Source organism: Miniopterus natalensis, chromosome 18, assembly GCF_054644295.1.
Source record: "Miniopterus natalensis isolate mMinNat1 chromosome 18, mMinNat1.hap1, whole genome shotgun sequence".
In the NCBI taxonomy this organism is placed as follows: domain Eukaryota; kingdom Metazoa; phylum Chordata; class Mammalia; order Chiroptera; family Miniopteridae; genus Miniopterus; species Miniopterus natalensis.
Window position 1 is genome coordinate 11,218,513 of NC_142098.1, and position 23,330 is coordinate 11,241,842.

General features: G+C 49.1%; 1 protein-coding gene across 2 annotated transcripts; it reads right to left on the bottom strand.

Annotated features, from left to right (window-relative positions):
- Positions 1 to 5,047: 5,047 nt before the first annotated feature.
- Positions 5,048 to 13,858, bottom strand: CD22 (CD22 molecule). Of its 2 annotated transcripts, XM_016220894.2 has the most exons (13): positions 13,825 to 13,858; positions 13,203 to 13,577; positions 11,976 to 12,281; positions 10,537 to 10,812; positions 10,149 to 10,412; positions 8,799 to 9,056; positions 8,331 to 8,594; positions 7,992 to 8,255; positions 6,469 to 6,565; positions 6,207 to 6,282; positions 5,915 to 6,033; positions 5,459 to 5,543; positions 5,048 to 5,179 (listed from the first exon to the last, which is right to left on the bottom strand). In XM_016220894.2, the coding sequence occupies exons 1-13, from the start codon at positions 13,856 to 13,858 to the stop codon at positions 5,048 to 5,050; spliced, it is 2,550 nt and encodes an 849-aa protein (XP_016076380.2). The 2 variants fall into 2 exon arrangements, with proteins under 2 accessions (XP_016076380.2, XP_087682740.1); XM_087826614.1 differs by lacking the exons at positions 10,149 to 10,412; positions 10,537 to 10,812.
- Between the last annotated feature and the right edge of the window lie 9,472 nt (positions 13,859 to 23,330).

The window sequence follows — 23,330 nt, forward strand, 5'->3', positions numbered from 1 at the left end:
GGGGCCCCGTGGCCTAATTGGCTCCTGCCCTTAGATCTCAGGCCTGAGGAGGGGAGCTCTTGGAGTCACCCCAGGACATTAGAAGCCATCTGGAGACAGAGGCCCACAGAGGGGGGTGGCAGCCAGTTAGCAGGGGAGCCTGGATTAGAAGTGAGACCGCCAGCCCTCAGTCCTCTGCTTTCTTTCCACTGTATCACCTCTTAAAACGGAGTGTGGTCGCGAATGAACAGGAGATAGAAGCGAAGCCAGCAGGTCCCAGAAGAGCGAAGGCTACTTATATTCTGACCCTGGGGAGAGAAGGGGGAGAGAGAGAATTCAGAGTTGGATCCCACAGTATGTGCTTCTTTTAGTTAAGACTTCTGCTTTCACTCCCCTGCCCCCAGTTCCCTGGAAAGAGAAGTAGCTGCTCCCCCACAGTGGACCACCTGTCCAGCAGCGGAAGGTTGGCGGCAACCCCTAGCCAAGGGAAGAAGAAGTTGGGGTTTGGGTAGGGCGGAGATTGTGGCAAAGGGCGGGCAAAGGGGATCCCCAGCAGAGAGCCCAAGGGAAGCCAGGTCCCATGGTGTCTCTGGAAACGACTTTAGCTGGCTTCAAGGGCACCCTAAGCAGGGGGTTCTGGGAGTCTGGGGAATAATCACTGGTGTAGAGAAGAGCCACAGAAAGAAAGACTCACCTTTTAGTGCGGCCAGATGTCTCTGAGGCTCAGGAGTCCCCGAGCTGGGCTGAGGGAGGGTGCCTGGGATGGGCAGTGAGCCGGAAGGGGGAGGAGGGTGGGGTGGCAGGGCCATTAGCCCAAGGCACTAGCAGCCTGGGTGAGCAGCTAATGGGGCATCTCCTGCTGGGGCTGAGACCAGATGGAAGGAGGTGAGGGTCGAGGATGACAGGATGACAGGAACACAGGAAGGGGAGAGGGCAGAACTGGGGACTTTTTCTGAGCAGAGTGAGGAGTGCAGAGCCAGCACCGTGGAGGGGCAGGACTGGTGGCATCAACCAGAACAGGGCTCTATCTCCCCCGCCCCTGCCCCAGCCTGTTCAAACCTGCTCAGGGGCCAAGTCTTCCCTAGTCCTGGAGCAGCTCCTGGGCGGGCTGCAGGCCCTGGTCACCTTAGTCACCCACACTGTCTCCTTTGGTCACTCATACTGAGACAGTGAAATAACTCTCTCAAGGCATGGCCTGTGCCCCCCGCCCCAACGTGCACAGGTGCAGGCACAGGAGGTGAGGAGAGCACTCCTCCCTCTCCTTTCCTTTCCGGCTTGATGGCCCTGGCTTCGGACCCTTCCAGTGCTGGCAGGAGGGCAGGAGACACAAGGTCTCATTTGGTGGCACTGGAGTAACCAGGTTGTGGCCTCCACTCTGCCTCTCTGGGCTGCATGGATGTCATCGGGGACTCCTCCTTGGGCACTTGTAGGGACATTGGCCGGCATAGTGCTTGCCCCAGCGGCTGCTTAGCTTTTTCTTCTCAGTCTCTGTGACCTTGGCCGTTTACTTCCAGTTGGGGTCACCTTCCCTTCCAGAAAGACTGCCTCGCTGAGGTTTAAAGTGGCCCGAGGTTGCCTCTGTGGTTCTCTGTCTATCTCCAAGTGTGCATGTGTCTCCCTGTCTGTCTCTATCTCTCTCTGCTGCCTCAGACTGACAGCAGACTTGACTTCAGTTTTCTTGGGCATTTATGTCGGTCACCAAGCTACCCTGCCCCTCCCACATTCCAAGTCACCCTAAATAGGTAAATAAGCTTCTCTGGGTGGTTTTCTGGGAGTGCTTCTCACCAGGCTTCAGGTGGGGCCGCATGTCAACAACCTCCTCCAAAGAAATAATCTAATTTCCTTTCTCTACCTCAGTCACTAACTTGATTCCTGGTCGCCTCCCTTCTAAGTCCCACGGATGTTGCTCAGCCCCTCTCTTGGAATGGAGAAGAATTTGCCACCTGCTGTATAGTATTTTCTCTTTGGAGAAACTGCCAGAACCAAGGGAAAAGTCAAGAGGAGTGCCATTTCACCTCCTGTAACAAGCATTTGAGAGACGAGCAAAGCTGGGTGCAAAGGAAGACAAGGGTCTTCAAGATCTCTGCTCTGGCCCTGCTCCCCCCCCCCCCCCCCCCCCGGAGATCTGGCCTCTGGCCAGTGCCACTTCCTCAGGCCCCTCCATCCAAACAGGCCCCTCCCCTCTCCAGTCTGTGTGTTCCTCCTGTGTGGTGTTTTTTCAAGGCACTCAATGCTCGAGTAATCAGAGTTGCTGGCTCCTCTGCTAGAATGCTGGTCAGTGAGGGCAAGATTTCTGTCTGCTTCATCCACTGCTTGTTGCACACATAGTAGCCGCTCAGGGAGTTGAATAGTCAATTGTCTGGGCTGGGGCGGGGGAGATCTGGGGCAGGATAGAGGGCTGGCTGCCTGTGGTCTGGAGTCTTTGGCCCCAGAGCTCCCTGGCCACCTGCTGTGCACACCTCACTGGTGCCTGTTGATGGCCACATCTCTTGGTCAATTGATCATGAAGTACATTTACGTCAGCAGCCAGGCTCAGGGGCAGGATGGAAAGGAATCCACTGGTTGCCAGGAAGCCTGCGCCAGGCCGCCTCAGACTCAGGGCTGACTCCAGCCTCTTCGAGGGGAACCCTGCCCTAAAGCCCTTTGGGCACCCCAGAGATCTCCAAATGAAAACTATGTCATATCTTTTTTTGTACCCCAATAACTGGCTCTGGGCTGGATGCATTGACGTGTGCTCAGTAAATGTTTGCTGAAGGAATGGCGGAATGATACTGGATCTCGTTTTCAATTCAGAACCCCCCAAACCCTTCCTGCTCATTTAAGCAGTTCTTGGAGTCTCTTCTTCCTCCCGATGGTGCTCACAGGGAGTCAAACTTGGGACAAAGAGGACTGAGAAGAAATCAGCACCTTGCCCCCGTAATTCCGAGGATGACCAGAATCTCTTCCTTTGGAGAGCTTTCTGGTACTGAGCAGATGGGAAAGTGGAGGGGGCAGGAAAAAGGTGGATTAACCACGGTTCCTGCTCCCAAGGAGAACGGCCTTTGCCCATTGGCAGAAGCCAGAGAGTGGAGGGGGGGGGGGTTCAGACCTGACAAGTGGGGGGAAAGCTGCAAGGACCTATCTGGAAAGTCGGAATTAGTGACAAAATAGGGAACTGGTGGGAGCGACAGCGCACAGTAGAAAAGCTAAGAGGTTTCTTTTTTTCCTGCTTTTACTTTTATTAGTATTTATTTTATGTTGAATTTACTCCCAGGCCACAAGGTTTTGTTTCTCCAGTTTCCTCTGGGACATCTTTTCCTTCTGCGCAGCCTCTCTTCTGGCTCAGGAGCCATCTGCTCCTTTTCAGGAGCGACCCTCTGTGGCAGGGGGAGCTCCCGTGGGTTACCCCGCCCATGAGCTCCGTAAGCTCCACGCGCATCTTGGGAGCTTCGTCACCTGGATGCGCTCCATGACCAGAGGATCGACATCTAAACCCTTAGGTTCAGCACTGCTCTGTGCATTTTTAAGCGTGTGCAGCAAGAATTCAGCAGTCTTTTTGGGCCACCGACCCTGTGTCCAGCCCCACTGTTTCACCTGGGCCACCTACCCAGTCTGTCACTGTAATGACGGATGGCACACATGGCCTCTGTAAAGTGACATCCTTCAGATACTAGGTGGCTTTTTGGATATGCATACCCTTGATGGCCTGGGCAGTTTCACGAGTGTTCTTAAAGTAAACACGAAGATTTGAACCTTTTGATTTGCATGAATTTGTGGGGGTTTCTGGGCCAAGTGAACAGTGAGGCATTTTCAGAGGTCACCTCTGGCCGCTCTCGGGAAGGGGAAGCTGAGAGGTTTCTTAAGGCAGCTGACCTTAGAGCTCTTAGACATCTGTGGATTATAAAAGAACTTGGCAGGGTCACTTTTGAGAATAGCTGTGTAATGAATTGGCTTCCCCTTTTCGCATTCTCCAAAAGATGAAAATAAGATGGGCATCTGGTTTGGGGGACTTTTGGCTATTGCATAAGGCTTCTTATAACAGGACTCCAGCAATGTGAGATTATACATCGCTTCCTACCTTGAACCACATGGACAATAGGTAGCGGCATCTCCATTTCACAGAGGAAGAAACTGAGGCTCAGATAAGCTGGTGAACTCCGCCCAAGGTGGCTCGGCTAGTTCAGTAGAAGAGGCAGACCCCGGCTCCGACCCAGTGCACTCTTTGCAACAAGCTAACAGACTCCTCAAGCCCCTTCAACCCTCTTCAAAACTCTTCCAGGCTCTTCAACCCTCCTCCCCAAGCCCCATCCATGATGTGTTCTCCAGGTCCCGGTCCTACTCTGATTCCACAGACGGGAAATAGCTGATTGATTCTTTGAGGTAACATCGAGCCATTTTTATTGTGCAACTCTGTGCTTGTTACATGTTTGTGCGCCCTGGTGTATGTCTCAGACCACCAGACCCCTGAGGGTGGGGCTACAGCCTCGAGATCCCCCCCGTGGGATGCCTTTCTCACGCAGAGGAGAAACCAGTGCCAGACAGTTCCTTTTTCTACCCCATTTACGTCCCATTCTCTGGACTTTGCTCCAGAGGCAGAAATTAGGTGTAAGATTAGTGAATGGGGCTATCAGAGTGGGGTGAGAGGGGGGTGTCAAGGGGTTGGGGAGGGAAAGAAGGAAAGCTAGCGAGCAGCTGATCCCCACAGGGATAGAGACAGTTTTGGAGGGGGTGGCAGATGGCTGGGGTGGGGCAGGGGGATATGTACAGCGCAGGCTGAGTGTTTAGATGAGTTTATGGGAGGGAAGGAGCGTGGGGAAAGATCAGGGCCTGGCCTTTGGGATGGTTGTGGCTACCAATGCTGAGAGGGAAGACTGTCTCTGGGCCATGCCCAAAGGTCTCTGTACCGACTGGATGCAGTAATTGTGTGTGTGCGCATGCATGTGTATGTGTATGCATGCGTGTGTGTGTGTGCGTGTGCACGCAAGGGGAGCCTGTGCAAGTTCTCAGCTGAGCAGCAGGAGCTGCAGGGGCCATGACTATCCTGTCCCCTACAGCCCCTGGGCACCTCCACCTCAGCCAGTTGGACCCATCAGTGCTTGAGGGTCACATATTCCACTCCTTCTTCTCTCAGAGGCCGCTCCCCGAACCCCAAGTGAACCAGCTCTGAGTAGTGTATCCCATCGTCTTCTGCAACACCTGGAGTCACGTTCTCATAGTCGCCCTGAGAGAGCCACATCATGGTCAGCTGGGCTCATGGTCACCAGCCTCTGCCCCTCTCTCCTTCACTCCACTGGGGGATCAAAAGCCCGAGCAGGAGCACTCTTGTCCAGAAACTGGCTGCCGCTGGCACCTCAGATTGGGAGGTGCCTGCCCTGTGCTCAAGAGGCCTCCCCACTGCCCAGCCTTTGACACCACTGAGTCCTCCCAAGTGTCCCCATCTGGGACTCAGAGCTGGGGTCAGGGCCTCCACCGCCTCCCTTCCATAGCCCTGCCCTCTTACCATTTGACGCTTCTGAACCACAGAGTAAGTGACTGTGTCTTCCCTGTTTAGGGAAGGTCTCTGTCCCTCTGAGGTCCCTGCGTCCCTGAGAGGGGGGACAGATAGATGACCACAAATGAATCATTTCTCACGAACTCCTTCCTCCCCCTTTAGCTCCCCTAGACCCCAAGAGCACCCCAGCCTCTCAGCCTAATGCTCACAGTAGGAGCTGAGGTGTCAGATGAGTGAGCACCGGTCCTACCCTCAGTGACAGAGACTGACTCTGGGCATACGTTCTCCTGGCTGAAGGGGCAGCTCCAGCTCCTGAGACCATTACTTACCCAAGGGGGCGGGTAATAGGAATGTGGTGCTGCCTGGCACGGGCTTGGCACAAAGGTGGCAGGTGGGACATGGGCTTTTCCTCCCTCCCACCGCACTCCCAGGGTGCAGATGTCACCATCCTGGTCCCCTCAGTACCCAGTCCTCGGTGTGTCCCCCATAGGAAAGCGCAGAGTAGCATAGTTGATGGTATCGTCCGCCACGGGATTGTAGCAGCCCAGGGAGTGGGGGCCTTCCGACAGGGGGGCTCTTCTAATCTGCAAGGGAGACAAGGTCTCAGCTCGTGGCCCTCCTCTTCCCACCGCGGTCCCCTCCCCTGCCGCTGCCTGCAGGGCTTCTCCAGGGGCTCTCCCTCTCCCCCACCCCCCGTCACTGGGTTTCTTTGCTTGACTGAAGGTCTGCCCTCCACTCCGTCTGTCTGCCACCCTACCTTTTTATTCCTCACAAAGAAGCTCTGCCCACTGGAATTTTCCTGAAGCCCTTGCTGGCTCTGAATTCTCTTCCAGCTAAGAAAGAAAGACCCGCTCTGTGAGGAGCAAGGGAATGGGGCAGGGCCCTGTGGGGTGGCAGCTGTGGCCTGCGGGCCGGGCCAGGCCAGGCCAGGACGGAGTAGCTGGAGTTACTCCCTTGAATGGGCTGAGGGCGAGCAGGAGGGGGGACAGGAGGGAAGGACGGCAGCGTCAGGAGCTCACCTTCCCTGAATCTTGAATCCCAAGATTGTCAGGAGGAGGAGGGCCAGGATGAGCCCCAGCGCCAGGCCCACTCGCCTGCCGATGGTCTCTGGGCTGTCTGAAGGAGAAAGGAGGGCCCTCCGTGGATGCCGTTGTCTCAGTCACACGCCTGCCCACTCTGCCCTGGACAGTCGCCTGGTCTCTCCGTAGAGCCCTGTCCTTTCTCCTGCATGATCTCCTCCAGTGGGGAAACGATGCAGACAAAGAGGGAGAAGCCAGTCCCTGCCCTCTGGACCTGCCCAGGAGGTCCTGCTTTGTGACAGGCAGGGGCATACACAAAGCATGTAACCCTCATAAATGGGTACAACTTCTTCAGGGGGCACTTTGACCATACTATCAGGACTTCAAAAAACTGTCCTCTGGCCCAGCTATTCCATGTAGGAATTTCTCCTACAACTATCCCTGCAGGGGTGCCCCGAGCAGGAGACTGCACACACCTTGAGGAGGGCACTGGGTAGTAAGTTAGGCAGCAGATACAGCACAGCCCTTAGGAAAAGAGGCAGGTCTCCAGGGTGTCTGCAAAGTGGAGAGCCAGGGAACCTGTTCTAATACAATGTGTTACAAGCTCAGGCTAATTCCTTTTAGTGTCAAGCCTTGCAGGCAACGATCCTCTAAATTTAAAGCCATAGCTCCAATCATAAATCTGAAAAAGTATAATAAATAAATATCTTCCCTATGTTTCCAGACTCTTTAGACACCCTGAATACACACTCTCCAAGTGGTGTTACGACATGGGGTGGGGGAGCTCAGGGTGTGTGGACATAGATGTATAGAAGCAGGTTGTGCACACACAGAATTCTCCGAGGAGACGTAAACAGCTGCCAGCAGGGAAGGCTCCGAAGGAGGGGGCAGAGTCCTCAGGGAGCAAGAAAGGAGAGGTGTCTTCATTTCCACTATTTACCTTTTGTGCTGTTTTAGTTCTTTACCATGCACTCGTATGGTCTTTAAAAAACATGCACTTGCCAAGCTGGCCTGGCTCAGTGGTTGAGCGTCTACCTATGATCTAGGAGATCAAGGTTTGATTCCCTGTCAGAGCGCATGCCCAGGTTGTGGGCTGGATCCCCGGGGGAGGGAGAGGGGGGGTGTAGGAGGCAGCTGATCAATGACTCTCTGTCATCACTGACATTTCTCTCTCTCTCTCTCTCTCTCCCTTCCTCTCTCTGAAATCAATTTTTAAAAACATATTTAAAATTAACATAGAGAGACAGAGAAAGAGAGGGACCCAGTGGGAGCTCAGGATGTCTGGAAGGTGGAAGCAGCCTGCGAGGGATCCTCCTGGAGAGCCAGGAGAGACTGGGCGGGAAGGAGGGGAGCCAGGGGAGCTGGTGGAGCAGGGGGTGCCTTTGAGCACACAGGTTGGGCTGGCCGGACAGGCTAGGGAGGGAGAGGGGAGGAAGAAGGGGTGCATGGTCTGAAATGCACAGCCTTGAAGGAAAACCATGGGAGTGGCCAAGGCCAGAGAAGAAGAGGGGAAGGGGCCTTACAGTAGACAGTGAGGGTGCTGGGGGATGACCGGTCCACACCCAGTCTGTTGGCCCCCTGGCACCAATAGGCTCCCGAGTGCTGGATTGTCACGGGATCCAATCTCAGCGTCTGATGTTCATGGTGCAGGTTTTGGTTATTCCCGTCAAACCAGCTGTAGCGGGAGACGGGAGGGTTGGCGTCACTCTCGCACGTCAGGACCACCTTCCTCCCCTCCATCACACTGCCGTTGGGGCTGATGGACACCCGCAGCCTCCGCGGTGCATCTGTGAGGAGAAGCGAGGTCAGGAGCCGGGTGGCCAGTTACCTGCCCCCCTCCGCCCTCAGCTGCAGCCACTCACACAGCACTCGGAGCACCCAGGCCTCGGACGTGCTCTGTCCCAGGGAGTTGTTGACCAAGCAGTTGTAATTTCCAGCATCTTCTGGCGAGACGGAGCCAAAGCTCAGTTCTCTCCCTTCCTTCAGAAAGATGCCGTTTTTCATCCAGAAGAAGCGGACGTCAGCAGGGAGGCTGCTTGAGAAGTTGCATCGCAGGAGGACTGGGTGCCCAGAGTGGATCTCAGAATGCAGGCCGATCGGCAGGATCTTGACATCTTTGGGGGCATCTGGGGAAGCAAGGACCTCAGTCTGACCTCCAGGGTCCCGCTCCCTCTTCCTGTCCCCAGGACTTCCTCTCCCCTTGGTGCTGACCCCTGACTCTTATCCCTCAATTTTCTGTACATTTTCTGGCCCAGGGTCCAGCCTCCTCGCCCTTAGAGCTCCATATCCCACCTGAGCCACCTCCCAGATGCCCCTGCCCGGTCACTCACACTGGACCTGCAGCCTGACAGATGGAGCCCATGAACACCAATGGTTGCAGGCTGCACATGTGAGTGGGCTGGCATCCCAGGCAACTTTTGGAATCAGCAGCACCCCAGGTGTCAGCTCTTTCCAGGGGCCTTGGTGATGCCATCTATATGTGGTAACGCTGGGGTTACTGGAAGTATAGTTACAGGACAGGGTCACACTGTCTCCTTCTTGGATTGGTGTGGGGTTTTGAATCACTATGGTGACATTCTTGGGAGAATCTGGGAGAAATGAGAGAAATCAGTGAAGAAAAGTTAGCTGTTCATAATACCTTTCCTTCCTCTTCGCCATCTACCTGTCCCTTGCATCCACACAGTCCCTAAATTAACCACAGGAAGGCTCGCACGCCCCTCTTGCCTCTGTGTGAGGACAGAAACCCTGCCCTTCTTGTTTGGCCTGGCTGTGAGAGGCAGGTGCGGCGGTGAAGGGCACAGCTCTGGCAGAGAGCACGTGGTGCTGTGCGGGGGTCTTTGCAAGGGTCTGGGGCACACCGCTGGGTGGCCGCAGCATCAGTGCTAATAACAATTAACCACCACCACCACCACAACAATAGTAAAAGCACAGCTCTGGAGCCAGGCTGCCTCTCCCTGCCACTTAAAGCTGCAGCCCTGCCCTTAAAGATGCAGGCCATGGGCTGCAGACCTCAGTTTACTCATCCGTCATTGAGGTCCTAAGAGTATCTAGCCTTGTAGAATTGTTGCCAGGACAAAATAAGACGATGCCCTTAGAGCGGTGTGGTGTGTGGTAAACACTCAACAAACAGGCGTCGCTGTGGCTGTCACACAGGGGGCTGTCTAGAAGCTCAGGATTTGTGCATTCCGGTCAGCCTGTCTGGCCCAGACGATAAGGTTCCAGGGTCCAAAGATGAAAACTATAGATTCTCTTTGTCCTGGGCTCGACTCGGTGACAAGGTTCACTGTGTTAAACAGGGTCTGATGATGGAGAGGTAATGACGCATTTTGCCCCAGTTCTCCTCGAAAACTTCAGGACCCCTTCTGGGACTCAGCCACTGCTTAGTGACGCCAGGTCTCTGTGTCCCTCATGGGGCCCTGGTATCTCGCAGTTTATTCGTTCAACAAACATCTACTGAGCAGCTACCACCAGCCAGGCCCTCTTCTGGCGCTGAGAATACAACTGTGATCAACAGCACACTTGCCCCAAGGAGCTCACATGTCAGGAGATCCTGGCTTCTGCTTGCTGTCCGTCCTAGGAACCCAGGGATGCCCTGAGCTCATCTGCCTTCCTCCACCACCCAAGAGGAGGAAGGTGGAAATCTCCTCCCTCTAGAGCCCCGAGGCTCTGTGACTACTCACATTGGACATCCAACTCAGCCTCCTGGCCAACTCCTCCAGTACCTAGACTGTTTCCTGCCGTACAGGAATAACTTCCAGCATGCTTGCGGAGAACCTTTGGGATCTGGAAGGTGTTGGTTGTCCCTCTTGACACTTCAATATTATTGTGATACCAGGTATAATTGGTTGGAGGAGGATTGGCCCCTGATATACAAGTCAGCGTTACTGTATTTTCCTCCTTAGCTGGTGAGGGGGAGATCTGAACCCTGGAAGGTTCCGGAGCATCTGGAAAAAGGGGCAGAGGCAAGTGGGGCAGTTGAGCAGAGGCCTCAGCTGTTGGCCTCTTAAGGGCCTTGGCTCCACCCTGCTAACTCCCTGCCTGCCCTTCCACAGTTCCCAGGAGGCTCACAGTGCACTTGGAGGACCACTTCTGACGTTGCTGAGCCTATATAATTGTAGGCCTCACAGTGATACGTTCCACTCATCTGCTTGGTCGTGCTGAACAGAGTTAGCATGAGAGTCTTCTCCTTCTGCAGTGTCTCCTGCCCTCTCACGCGGTATCCATCCTTGAACCAAGATAAAGTCTGGGGCTCCGGGTTACTGCTGATGATCTGGCACATCATGGTCACAGGGTCACCCTCTTTTACAATGGCTACTTCAGGACTGACCTTCAACTTTGGGGAGTCTGGAGGAGCAGAGGGACAGGGAGGGAGGGGACAGGCAATTCTCAGAGGGTGTAAAGCTGTAAGAAGTTGCCAGGCTTTTCTTCTGATAAAGCAGTGGCCTGCATATAGCATGTAGGGTATGCAGCCGCTCACTGTTCTGTTCCCCTTGTCAACAAGCGTGAGATGGCAACTGTCACCGCCTCCTAACTCCTGTGTCTGCTCCTCCCAGCCCCAGTCCCCAGAGTTCTGGTCTCCATCAGCAGCCAGCAGCACTCCTAATACTGTCAATCAGGCCTTGTCATTCCTTTGCTTGAAACCATTCAGTGGAGTCGACACTTAGAATAAAATTCAAAACCCGGACTATTGCTCACAAGCTCAAGTGCACTGTGTCATTCCGGAGCTGGCAGGTCAGATTCTTGCTGTGGTGAGTCCACCATCCTTTGCTACACTGAGCCCCTCAGACATGGTGCCAAGCCTCTGTGGCCCCTTGCTTGTCACAGACACACCAAGTTCCTACCTCAAAACTTGGCCCTCACTCTTGCCTCTTTCTGGAATCTTCTCAAAAATATCTGCCTGCCTCAGTCCTTCCCTTCACTCAAGTCTCAGCTCAAGTTCACCTGCCTCACGAAGTCCCCCTCTCTCACTTCCTCTGTCCAAGCCCTGCTTTATTCTTTTTTCAACACACTTGGCACTACCTACTGTTATGTTCTCTATTTCTTTGTTGATTTCTTTATTGTTTGTCTTTCCCACTGCAATGCTAGCTCCACGTGGGCAAGAATTTTGCTCACTGCTGTCTCCCCTGCAACCATAAATAAGACCTGGCACCTAGTAAGTTTGCAACAAATATCTATTGAACGAATGAATGAATGATATAAAAAAGTCCTTCACCCCCCTAAGCAGATGATCCCAGAATCATGTTATTGCTTGATGATAGATTAAAATATTTTATTCTGTTGGACCAAAGCAGATGCTAAAGCAAATCCGTTTCCTGACATGCCAGGGCTGACAACAGGGATGGTGGAGGAGGGAACCCAGCTCAGCCTGGACCATTCCCGCTCCAGGGGCGCATAGACGGACTGTGCTCCCTTCTGTGGAGGCTCCTGCTACCCTGGGTGCTCACTGGGGTGTTGGGAGAAGAGGCCAAGTCCCTCATCCTGCCCATAGGAGCCCTGGAGAGACTCACGCTTCACATTTAGCTGCACGGTCTTCTGAGAGAGGAGCCCGTCCCCTGTGTTGTTCAGGAGCTGGCAGGTCAGAGCCTTGCGGTGGTGAGTCCACTGAGGCTGGAAAGTGAGCCGGCTGGAGGTGGAGACCATGTTGGTGGACAGGGAAGTGGAGAGGACAGAGGAAAGTGGCTCTGATCCCTCCAGGGCCCACTGCAGTTGGATCTGGTACTCGAAGCAGGCAAAATTCAGCTTGCAGGTCAGAGTGACTTCCTGGAGCTCCCGGATTTCTCCGGGAAGCTCAATGTGAGGCTGAGAAGGAGTCTCTGCAAAAGAGTAGGGAGCCTGCTGGCAGCCTGGAGGACTGAGGGCCGCCGCACACTAGCCTCTTACCCTGGCTGCAGACGCCCTGCCCGAGTCCCCTTACCAGTCCACCCACCTCTCGCCAGGCCTGCCTTTCTCTGTTAAATCACTTTTGCTCCCCCGAAGCACCCTCTGAAAGGTCTTGTGAGTGCTGAACCTCCTTAGGACTCACACGGCATATTTTGTACTTCCTCGGTTCTCACTCCCAAATGTTTGCTTTCTAAACATTTGCAAGATCGCACTCCCCACCGCCCCTACGTGAATTTCACCATTTTCTTAGCTTTGACGACAAGCCTGCTTTGTTTAACGGCCTCACTAGTGGAGGCACCCCAAGCAGCGTTCCTTTAGGGGGTCCCTGTAGTGAGCAGGACTGGGGGCAGCCAATCCCAGCTCTCCCGGGCCCAGGCCTGCAGACTGCAGGGTCCAAAGCTACATATCTTACCCCAAACACGGGGCTGCCTAGACCACCCACTGAAGAGAGGCTATAAAACCAGCGAGCATGTGCCCTGAGGTGAAGGCCTCAGCCCTGTGATTACTCCACTCCCACGCCCACGCATGTGTCACTTAGCTGTGAAGGGCCAATTAGAATGAATCACCAGCATTAACGCATTGCAAGATTTTACTTAAACATCTAGAGTTTTATCTCCTCTTGTAAAATCAGGTACCCTGGCATTCCGATTCCAGAATGGGCAGGATCTGGTGGCAGGTGGGTTGCTCGAGGGGGAAAAGCGCTCATGCTCCAAATGCCCACAGCCTATTGTCTTGTGCTGCTCAAGTCATTCACTGGCCCCCTGCTTGCGGCCCCTGTCCCAGGAGTCGGCGTTTCCCACTTCCCTCCTTGCCTGAGCCCCAAGTAGGGGACACCCCCCCCCCCAGGGCCTTACTGGAGACTTGGAGGGACATTTCCTCCATCCATTTGCCAGCCTCCGATACCATCCTCAGCCCCAGCTGACCATGGTCTTGGGCTTGGACAGGGTTGATGAGTAGGGTGCAGTTGGATGTGTCGTCTCCCAGGAATTGTACCCTTTTCTGACGGACAGGCGTCTCCAACTTTGTCTTCTTGTAGAGGACTGTCCCTGTGTACTCCTTGGTTTTTTCGTCAAACGTAGAATTGTGGTACACAGTCAGGTTTTTCAGGGTATTTTTATTCCCTGGGATTTTGTAGCTGCAGGGAATCCAGAAGCAGCTCCCCTCCCAGGCGTAGAGGGTGGCCGGGTGCTCAACCTTCCAAGTTTCTGAGTCAGAAAGAGCCAAGTATTCTGGAACCCACCACAGTGATCAGAAAGCATTATTGAGGGGCATGGAGAGCTTTCAGAGGTGTAAAGAATCCCCTCTGAAGAGAGAGGGAGACACACACACACACAAAGAAAGCAGCACATATACACGTGCCCGCTGCCTGTCTCTCCCCTACCCCACATTTGCTCTTCTCTGCCCCAGATCTTTCCTCCTCCCCCAGCCCCACAGTCACCCCAGAACCCAAGCACCAGCCCAGGCCACAGTCCTTACCGAGGAGCAGGAGCCAGGGGCTGAGGAGACGCATGGTGATGTATCTAGGTGGGAGCCTGGGGTGGAGAGAGTGTGTCTGAGCCACCTGGTCGCTTACTTCTTCCAGATGGCTTTTCTTGCTCACCCACTGAGCTCCGACCCCTTGCCCCTGATCCTGGGAAGCCCACGTCTGGCTGCGTGGTGGGATGCAGGGCTCTGGATGCACATGGGCTTCCCTGGGTATCCAGGCCTCTCGCATCAGCCTGCACGCCCTGCTGGGCTGGCCTCTCTTCCAGCGCTCCTTCTGTCCTCCCATCCATCCACCCATCCACGACGATAAACATCCTGCCCAGCTCTCAGGCTTTGAGTCGCACCGGACGACAGCACCGCAAGTGCCTGGCCCTGGGAAACTTGGAGCTCGCCTTGGGGGCAGCTAGTGAAGGGTTTTACATAGGGGAGAGACATGGCCAAAACTTGATTTCAAAGACTAGGAAAAAATAACTGTAAAACCAATAATTAAGCATGATATAAGGAGAACATTTAAAGGGGTCTGAAAGGACTTAGGAAAAAGATGCCTCCAGGGGCTGGGTAGGTGGTCCTAGGTCTAGCCAATTGCTGCCCAGTGGGAATGTGGACTCAGCACTGCCTGATCTTCCACTGTTTTAAGAGAAGAAGCCAGATTGCCCTGTGAAATGTCCTGCTTTCAAACAAATGAACAAGCATCCTGTCTGTGGACCTGAGACAGTCCAAGGGCTGCCAATGTGCAACTGCTTCTCTCTCTTCTCCGCCCCCATGCCCCCCCCCCCCCCCAGCGAGCTGGCCCACCACCTTACTATACTTTTACAAAGTTACATTTACATAGAGTTAAATTTAAGTCCCAATTTGCATGGCTGTGCCCTCAGTGCCATCCCCTGGGAGCCAGGCAGGATGTGTTCACAGAGTGTGTCTCCGTTCTCAGCACAGATCCGTGCCCCTCCCACCCGCCCTGCAGACATTTCCCATGCATCAGTGTCCCCACCCACCCACCAGCTGTGTGGCTCCTGCCAAAGGCTGTTGTGTATCCAGTACCTGGTGTGGGGAAAGCTAAGCTGCTTGCTGAGAGCAGGAAAGGGTCTGTCCCCAGGCGTAGTGGCTGTGCTGGCCTGGCCCAGGCAGGGAGTAGGGTCTTATAAGAGGTCTGAACTGGGGCAGTCTCTCCACGCAGAGCCGACACCAGCAGGCTCTGCAGGTGTTACACACAAAAAAGTCTCCAAGGTCAAATCCATTTGAGAGAAGCTGGGTTTAAAGAAGTTCAATAAGACACTTCGCTGCAGGTCTTTTCAGACCCTTCAGTTATGGTCACTGGATGCCCAAGAGGGAAGAATGAACTACTGGAGACTAGTCTTTGCAGGAATGGACTACTGGAGTCTAGTCTTTGCATCTTTGCTCACCAAGCCCAGCAAGAGAGATGCTCAAAGGCAAGTTTCTACAACCTGCTGTAACACAGCAAGAGAGGGAGGGGGTCCCCACTGTACTACCAGCCCCAAGAATTGTGCCTGGAACACAGTAGCTGCTCCATACTTGCTTCTTAAATGCAAAAGAAAACAAAATAGTTTTTACCTGTTTCCTGGTGTCTTCCCTCTTCAGAGATCCTGGCAGCATCTGAGAGTGAAAGGAGAAGCACAGCAAAACCTCCAATAACTGATTTTCACCCTCTTTGGCCACACCTCCTGCCTCTCTGTGGCCCTGAGGTTGACAGAGGCCTGGCGATCTGCGGAGTGGGGGAAAGGGGCAATGAGGGGGATATGGGCTTGGCGTCAGGTCAGTCGAATATCTAGGGTGAGTTTTTTTGCCTCAGTGTATGGAGTTTCTCCATCAGATGAGTTTCAGAGGGGGCTCTTCCACGACTTCCCCTCCATCCAGCTCTTAGGAAACGCTAATGACTCAATCCAAGCCAATTAGAACTGCCAGGCTGCTGAAAAAGGCACAGGTCAACTTGGAAGTATTTGTTGTTTAGTTTTACCATCCAATTGTTCTCATTCCAGTTACTTTCCCTGCGTAGGCTTGAAAGGTGGGGAATCTGACCCTGACATTGACGGCTCAGCAGCCCCCAGGGGTTGAGAAAGAGCCCAGGGATATCAGAAAGGAAGAAGGTAACTATGTGAAGCCTTATTAAACCGGCCGGTGTTGAAACTAAAACCTCACTGCTTTTATCAGATGTCTAGTGTGCCAGTGTTTGAGACCAGAGCCGGACAGCAGGCAAGCCACGCAAAGCCTCCAGATGATAAGGGAAGCTTCTGAGAAATCTGCACTCTGGCCCTTTCATATTCTACTGACTGCTGGGCATTAAGAAGGAAATAGAGAGAGCGAGGGACAAGTTCTTCAAAAAGCAGTGATGTTCTGAGAGGTCCTAGCTACCCTCGCTGCAGCAGCTTTGCTGCAAGAACTTTTGCCACAAATGTTTTTGCCACATAACTACTAAGGCAATTTTGCCATAAAAAAAGATAAAATCATGAAAAATAAACGAGAAATATTAAAAATAAAATGAAGCATAAGAAAATTAAGACTTTATTAAGAAATACAAAATATTTGAATACATTTAAAATATATGTAGATTCATAGCCACACTATGCAAATAACTGACTTTATTTTGTACCTAAGCACTTGTCATTGTTTTGTGGGAAATGTGGGTTCAATTCTGTGCCCTCAAAGAGAGTCCTTGGCCCCCTTTTTCCTCCTAGTGTAGCGTGTTTCAAAACAGGAAACCAACTTTTGTGGCAAATTATCTCCTGGAAGAATTGTTAACTATTTTAAGACCAGCACCATGTTTCCTCATCACTGTACAGACCACTGCGAGAGCTAAGATTTATTTATAATACAGAAATGTGAGTAATTATGAAAACTTTGTCAATGGAGAAATGAAACCAAACAAACAAATAAAAACACCAACTGTCAATCAGTTACTTATTTTTTTTTACAATGCTTGATTGATTAGTCAATAAAGAAATGAAACCAAACACACACACACACACAAACTGTCAGCCAATTATTTTATCTTTTTATGGCAAAACTGCCTTATGGTCAATTAGTTATGCGGCGAAGATAGTATGGCAAAAATACCGGACACAGTTCTGGGAAGATGGGGTAGGTGTACTTTCCCCTATTTCTTCTTCTAAGTACAACTAGAAACCCCGGGCATTATAAAACAGTCATGGGAAGACTGAAGGGTAGAAAGAAAGCACACTGGTTAGGGACCCCAGGACCTGAGGAATGATATGGCAGCGAATCCCATGGGTTTTCTCTTTGCTTCATATATCCCAGACTGAATTCTGGAGAAGCCAGCAACTGGAAATACCAACGGGCACAGACCAAAAAAGTTTCAGCAAAATCTCGCTCTTCTAGCCAAAGAGCCAGGAAAGGGGCAGTGTAGACAGAAATCTTTCAGGCAATAACTGCTCGACTCCAGGAAAACCTGAAGCCTCACCCCCACCCCCTGACAGCAAAGGCTGAGTGGGGAGCCTAGACTTCTGTAGCCCAGATCCTCAGGCCACCCCCTTGTACCCCATCTAAGTGGTGCCAGAGGGGGCTGAGGTGAGTCTGGAGCTGGGCCCTCATCTCCACTGGGCTCACCCACCCCACAGTGTTAGTGGGGACCCCATGGGGAGCCTGAACTTCCACCGCCCTCCATGGTGATGAAACATTCCTCCTCTCCTCGCTGGAGTGGTGTGAGAGGCCTAGTGGGCAGTCAGGGCTCCCACCTCCTACGGTGGAATCTGTGTGGGAGCCACATGGTCGCCCTAATAAAGTACACCTCCCCCTCCCAACTAGGGCGATAATAGTGGGGAACCTGAACTCCCACCCCTGTCCAACAATAACAAGGAACCTTCACCCGCCGAGGCCAAGGGAGGCTGAATGGAGAATCTGGGCTTCTCCCCCCCTTAGCAGTAGTGATGGGGCCCCACTTCATTCCACTGGAGCCGTGCCCGGGAGGCTGGCTATAGCACAGATTTATTACCCAGTCTTATAACATAATGCCCCAAATTTCAGGTTTCAATCAAAAAATCACTTGTCATACTAAGAAACAGGAAAGTTCTCACACTGAATGAAAAAAGATGACCAACAGACATGAATGCCAAGCTGATGCAAATGTTAAAATTATCTGACACAGATTTTGAAGCAGCCATCATAAAAATGCTTCGGTGAGCAATTGCAAACATGCTTGAAACAAATGAAAAACCAGAAAGTCTCAGCAAAGAAACAGCAAATATAAAGAGAGCTAAAAGGAAATTTTAGAACTAAAAAATGTATTAACTGAAATAAAAACCTTAACCAATGGCTCCACAGCAGAACGGAGAATATAGAAGAAAGAATCAGTGAAATGGAACATAAAATAATAGATAGTACCCAATTTGAACAACTGAGAACAAATAGACAGAAAAAAATGAACAGAGCCTCAGGGACATGTGTGAGTATAAGATCTAATATTCACGTCACTGGAGTCTCATAAAGAGAAGAGAAAGAAGGTGGGGCTGAGAAAGTATTCAAAGAAACAATGGCTAAAAATGTCCATAATTTGAAGGACACAAGCAAACAAAATCATATCTACAAATTCAAGAAGCTGAGAGAATCCCAAATAGGATAATCCCAAAGAAACCCATGCCCAGACACACGAGACAAAGAATCTCGAAAGCAGCCACAAAGGACTGACACGACACCTATAGGGAGAAAGCCCCTTCAAGTGATGGTAGTTTTCACATCAAAAACCAAGGAGGCCACAAGGAAGTGAAACAACATTTTTTGGGTATTGAAAGAAATTAAGCATCCACCCAGAAACCGGTACCTATGAAAACTATCCCTCAGGAAGGAGGGGAAATCAAGATATTCTCAGACGAAAGAAAAGTAACAGAATCGTTAACCAACAGAGACCTACTTTTAAAAAATGCTAAAAGGCCCAGCTGGGCGTGGCTCAGCGGTTGAGCATCGACCTAGGATGCAGGCGATCGGGGTTCGATTCCAGGTCAGGGCACATGCCTGGGTTGCGGGCTCCATCCCCAGGAGAGGGCCTGCAGGAGGCAGCTGATCAGTGACTCTCATCATTGATGTTTCCCTCTCTCACTCCCTCTCCCTTCCTCTCTCTAAAATCAATAAAGACATATATTTTTTTTAATGCTAAAAGAAATTTTGTAAACATAAAGAAAATGATTTTTTTTTTAAAGAATCTTGGAACATCAGAAAGGGAAGCGAGAACATGGAAAGACAAACCTATGGGTAAAGACAATAGACTTTTCTTCTTGAGTTTTCTAAATTGTGTTTGACAGTCAGAGCAAAACCTTTAACACTGTGTAACGCTGTCCTCAGTGTATGTAGAGGGAATATTTGAGACAATTATATTAGAAGCAAGAAAGGGTAAAGGGATGTAAAGGGAGGTAAGGTTTCTCCACTCCACTTGAACTGGTAAATGTTGAAACCAGTAGACTGATTAGTAATATATAATGTAATAGAGCAACCACTAAAAAAGCTATATGACGTGACATACTAAAAAGCACTATAGAGGAATAAAAATGGAAGTTTAAAAATTGCTTGAGAAATCCATAAGAAGGTGGGAAGAGAGAAATTAAAAACAGAGAAAACAGGAAGTAAAGTGGCAGACTTAAGCCTTAGCATTAAGTAATCGCATTAAATGTAGAAAGGGTCCAAATACAGAAGTGAAAAGACAGAGATTGACAGAGTGGATGAAAAACATGACCCAACTATATGCTGTCTATAAGAAAATAATTATAAATATAATTATGTAGGTAAGATAAAATAATATAATATAAAAGGTATACCATGCAAACATTATTGAAAAGAAAGTAAGAGTGGCTATATTAATAACAGATAAAGAAGACTGCAGAACAAGGAAAATTACCAAAGCCAGAGAAGGATATTTTATGATAAGGAAGAGTCAATCCTAAATGTCTACGCACCAAACAATGGAACTGCAAAATATGTGAACAAAGACCAATAGCAATGAATGGAGAAACAGACAAATTTGCAGTCATAGTTGGAAATTTTAACACTCCTCCCTCAACAATTGACAGACCAACTAGACCAAACAATCAACAAGGATACATAAGAGCCCAACACCACCCTCAACCAACGGGGTCTAATTGGCATTTGTAGAAGAAAGTAACCATGAAGTTCAAAATCTCCAAACACTTGGAAACTAAACAACATACTTCATAATAAGCTATGGGTCAAAGAGAGAATCTCAAGGGAAATAAAAATACATTGAGCTAAAAGAAACTGAAAATAGAACTTATCACAATCTGTGGGACAGGACAAAGCACTTGAGGGGAATGAATAGTAGTAAATGCTTACAGTAAACGAAGAAAAGTTTCAAATCAATAATATAAGATTCCATCTCCAGGAACTAGAAAAGTAAGAGGAAAAAAAAAACCACACAAGCATAACAAAGAAAATCATAAATATAAAAACAGAAATCAATGAAACAGAAAACAAAAGTAATAGAGAAGAGAAAATATCTGGTTCACTGAAAAGATCAACAAAATTGACAAACGTCTAGCAAGACTGACAAATTTAAAAAAGAGAGAAGACGAATTGCTCATATTAAGAATGAAGCAGGTTGTTATCACTACAGACACTGTAAACATCAAAAAGATAATAAGGAACATTTTCCACCCACATAAATTCGACAATTTAGTTTATATGGATCAATTCATTGAAACGTACAAACTACCACAATTCACTTAATATGAATTAGACAACTTGAATAGCCCTATAACTACTAAAGTAATTTAAAGCCTGAAAAAGAACCTCTAGGCCCATATATTCTACTCAACATTTACAGAACACCAATTCTACATAATCTCTTCCAGAAAATAGTAGAGGGAATGCTTGTCAGCTCATTCTATGAAACCAGTATTACCATGAAGCCAAAAAAGAAAAAAAAGCACCCAACCAAACAAAGATAGTACAAAAAAAAAAGACTGACAGACATTCCTCATAAATATAGATGTAGAAATCCTTAACAAAATATTAGCAAATAGAATCCAGTAATGTATAAAAAGAATTATACACTCTCACCAAGTGTATTATTCCAGGGATGCGGGGCTGGTCCAATATTTGAAAATCAGTTAATGTAATCTCATGTTAATAGGGAAAAGGAAAAAAAATCACATGATTATATAAATTGTTGCAGAAAATAAATTTGGTAATATTCAACACCCATTCATGATTAAAACTCTCTGAAAACCGCAGCACTGAAAGATCGAACACTGTCTCCCCTAAGACTGAGAACAAGGCACCGATGTTCACTTCTCACCATTCCTATCCGAGATAGTACTGGAACTTCTAGACAGCACAGTTAGGTAAAGAAGGTAATAAAAAGCGTATAGATCTGAAAGGAAGAAATAAAACCATCCCTATCTGCAGATAACACAATGTTCTATGTAGAAAATCCCAAGGAACCTACACAAAAATTCTCAAACTAATCAGTGAATTCAGCAAGGTTGCAGAATGCGAGTTCAACACAAAAGTCAGTCACATTGTTTGTACTAACAACGAACATATAGAAACTGAAATTTAAAATACAATTCCATTTATAATGGCTTAACAGAGAAATACTTAGGTGTAATCAGTCCAATAAAGCACATATAAGATTTGCATACTGAAAAAAGAAAAGATTTGCATACTGAAAACTACAAAATATTGCTGAAAAAATCAAAGAAGACCTAAATAAATACCATGTTAATGAACTGGAAGACTAAACATAGTAAAGCTGTCATTTTCCCCCAAATTTCTATATGATTTAATGCAATTACTGTCAGAACCCCAGAAAGATTTTTTTTGTAGTTATGAACAAGATTATTCTAAAGTTATACAGAAAGACAAAAGAACTAGAATAGAAAATATTTCTGAAAAAGAAAAATAAAGGGGGAGGAATCACTGCCTGATTTCTAGGCTTAGTATGGAGTAATATACGGTACTCAAAGCTGAGTGATCTTGGGGGGGGTATAAACATATAGATCAACTGAACAGACTAGAGAACCCAGAAACAACCCCACACAAGAATGGCCAACTGATTTTTGATAAAGGATCAAAAGCAATCCAGAGGATGAAAGATAGTGTTTTCTTTTTCATTTATTTTATTGTTGAGAGTATTACAGATGTCCCCCATTTCCCCCTCTTTGCCCCCCTCCACCCATCTCCCCCCCACCCCAGACCTTCACCTGTCTGTCTGTGCCCATGGGCTATGCGCATATGCTTGTAAGTTCTTTGGTTAATCTGAAGGATAGTCTTTTCAACAAGCTGTGGCCAGCAATTGGATATCCATAGGCAAAACACAAACCTCAGCCTAAACCTCACACTTTATACAAAAATCAACTCAAAGTGGATCCTAGATTCACATGTGAGGCATTAAATTATAAACTTTAGAAGGTAACACGGGAGAACATTTTGGGACTTGGGCCTGATAAAGAGTTCTTAGACATGCGACCAAAAGCATGACCTCTAAAAATCAATAAATTGGACTTCATCAAAAGGAATCTTTCCTTTTTTGCTCTGTGAAAAACCTTTTTAAGAGAATGAAAAGATAAACTACAGACTAGGAGAAAAATATTTGCACACCACGTATCTGACGAAGGACTCAGAATGAGTATATAAAGAACCCTCGAAACTTAACATTAAATTTAAAAAATCAAGCCATCCAGTCAGAAGATGGGCAAAAGACATGAAGAGACATTTCGTGGGTGAGAATATACAAATTGCAAATAAGTACCTGAAAAGGTGTTTAACATCACTAGTTATTTCTGAAATGCAAATCAAGACCATGATAAGATATCACTACATACCTATTAGAAAAACAGCTACAATAAAAAATAATGACACCACCGAACGCTGGTGAGAATGCGGTAAAACTGAATCAACAATACGTGACTGAGGGCAATGTATACGGCAGAGCCACTCTGAAAAATAGTTTGTGAGTTTCTTGAAAAACCAACAAAATACTCCTACCACATGATTCAACAATTGCACTCCTAGGCATTTATCCCCAAGACATGAAATCTTACGTCCACCCAAAAACCTGTGCACGATTGTTCATGGCAGCTTTATTTGTAATAGCCTCAAACTGGAAACAACAGACATGCCCCTCACTATAATCCATCCAGGGAGCGCCACGGAGCAGGAGCAAGGAGCAGAGTGCTGATACATGCAGCAACCTGGGCGATTCTGAAGGGCATTGTACTGAGTAAAAAAAGCCAATCTCAAAGGGTCCCAGAGCGAATGATTCCTTTTATGTAATATTCTTGAAATGACAAAATGACAGAGATGGAGAACAGATTACTGGATGCCAGGGGTTATGGATAGTGAGGGAAAGGGAAGTGCATGTGACTACAGGGAGATCTTTTGTGGTAACAAAATGGTTTTGTAACCTTTAAAAAAATAAATAAATAAATAAATAAATAAATAAATAAATAAATAAATAAATATGTTTTTATTAATTTTAGAGAGAGGAAATGAGAGGGATAGCGATAGAAACATCAGTG

What these genes read in the sequence shown, in the direction of transcription:
- CD22 (XM_016220894.2), bottom strand. Translation starts at nt 13,858, where the DNA reads ATGCGTCTCCTCAGCCCCTGGCTCCTGCTCCTCG. An exon ending in CAGCACCCTCACTGTCTACT is followed by an intron (nt 6,566 to 7,991) that starts GTAAGGCCCCTT and finishes TTTCTCCTTCAG; the next exon opens with ACAGCCCAGAGACCATCGGC. An exon ending in TGGTTCAGAAGCGTCAAATG is followed by an intron (nt 5,180 to 5,458) that starts GTAAGAGGGCAG and finishes TGGCTCTCTCAG; the next exon opens with GGCGACTATGAGAACGTGAC.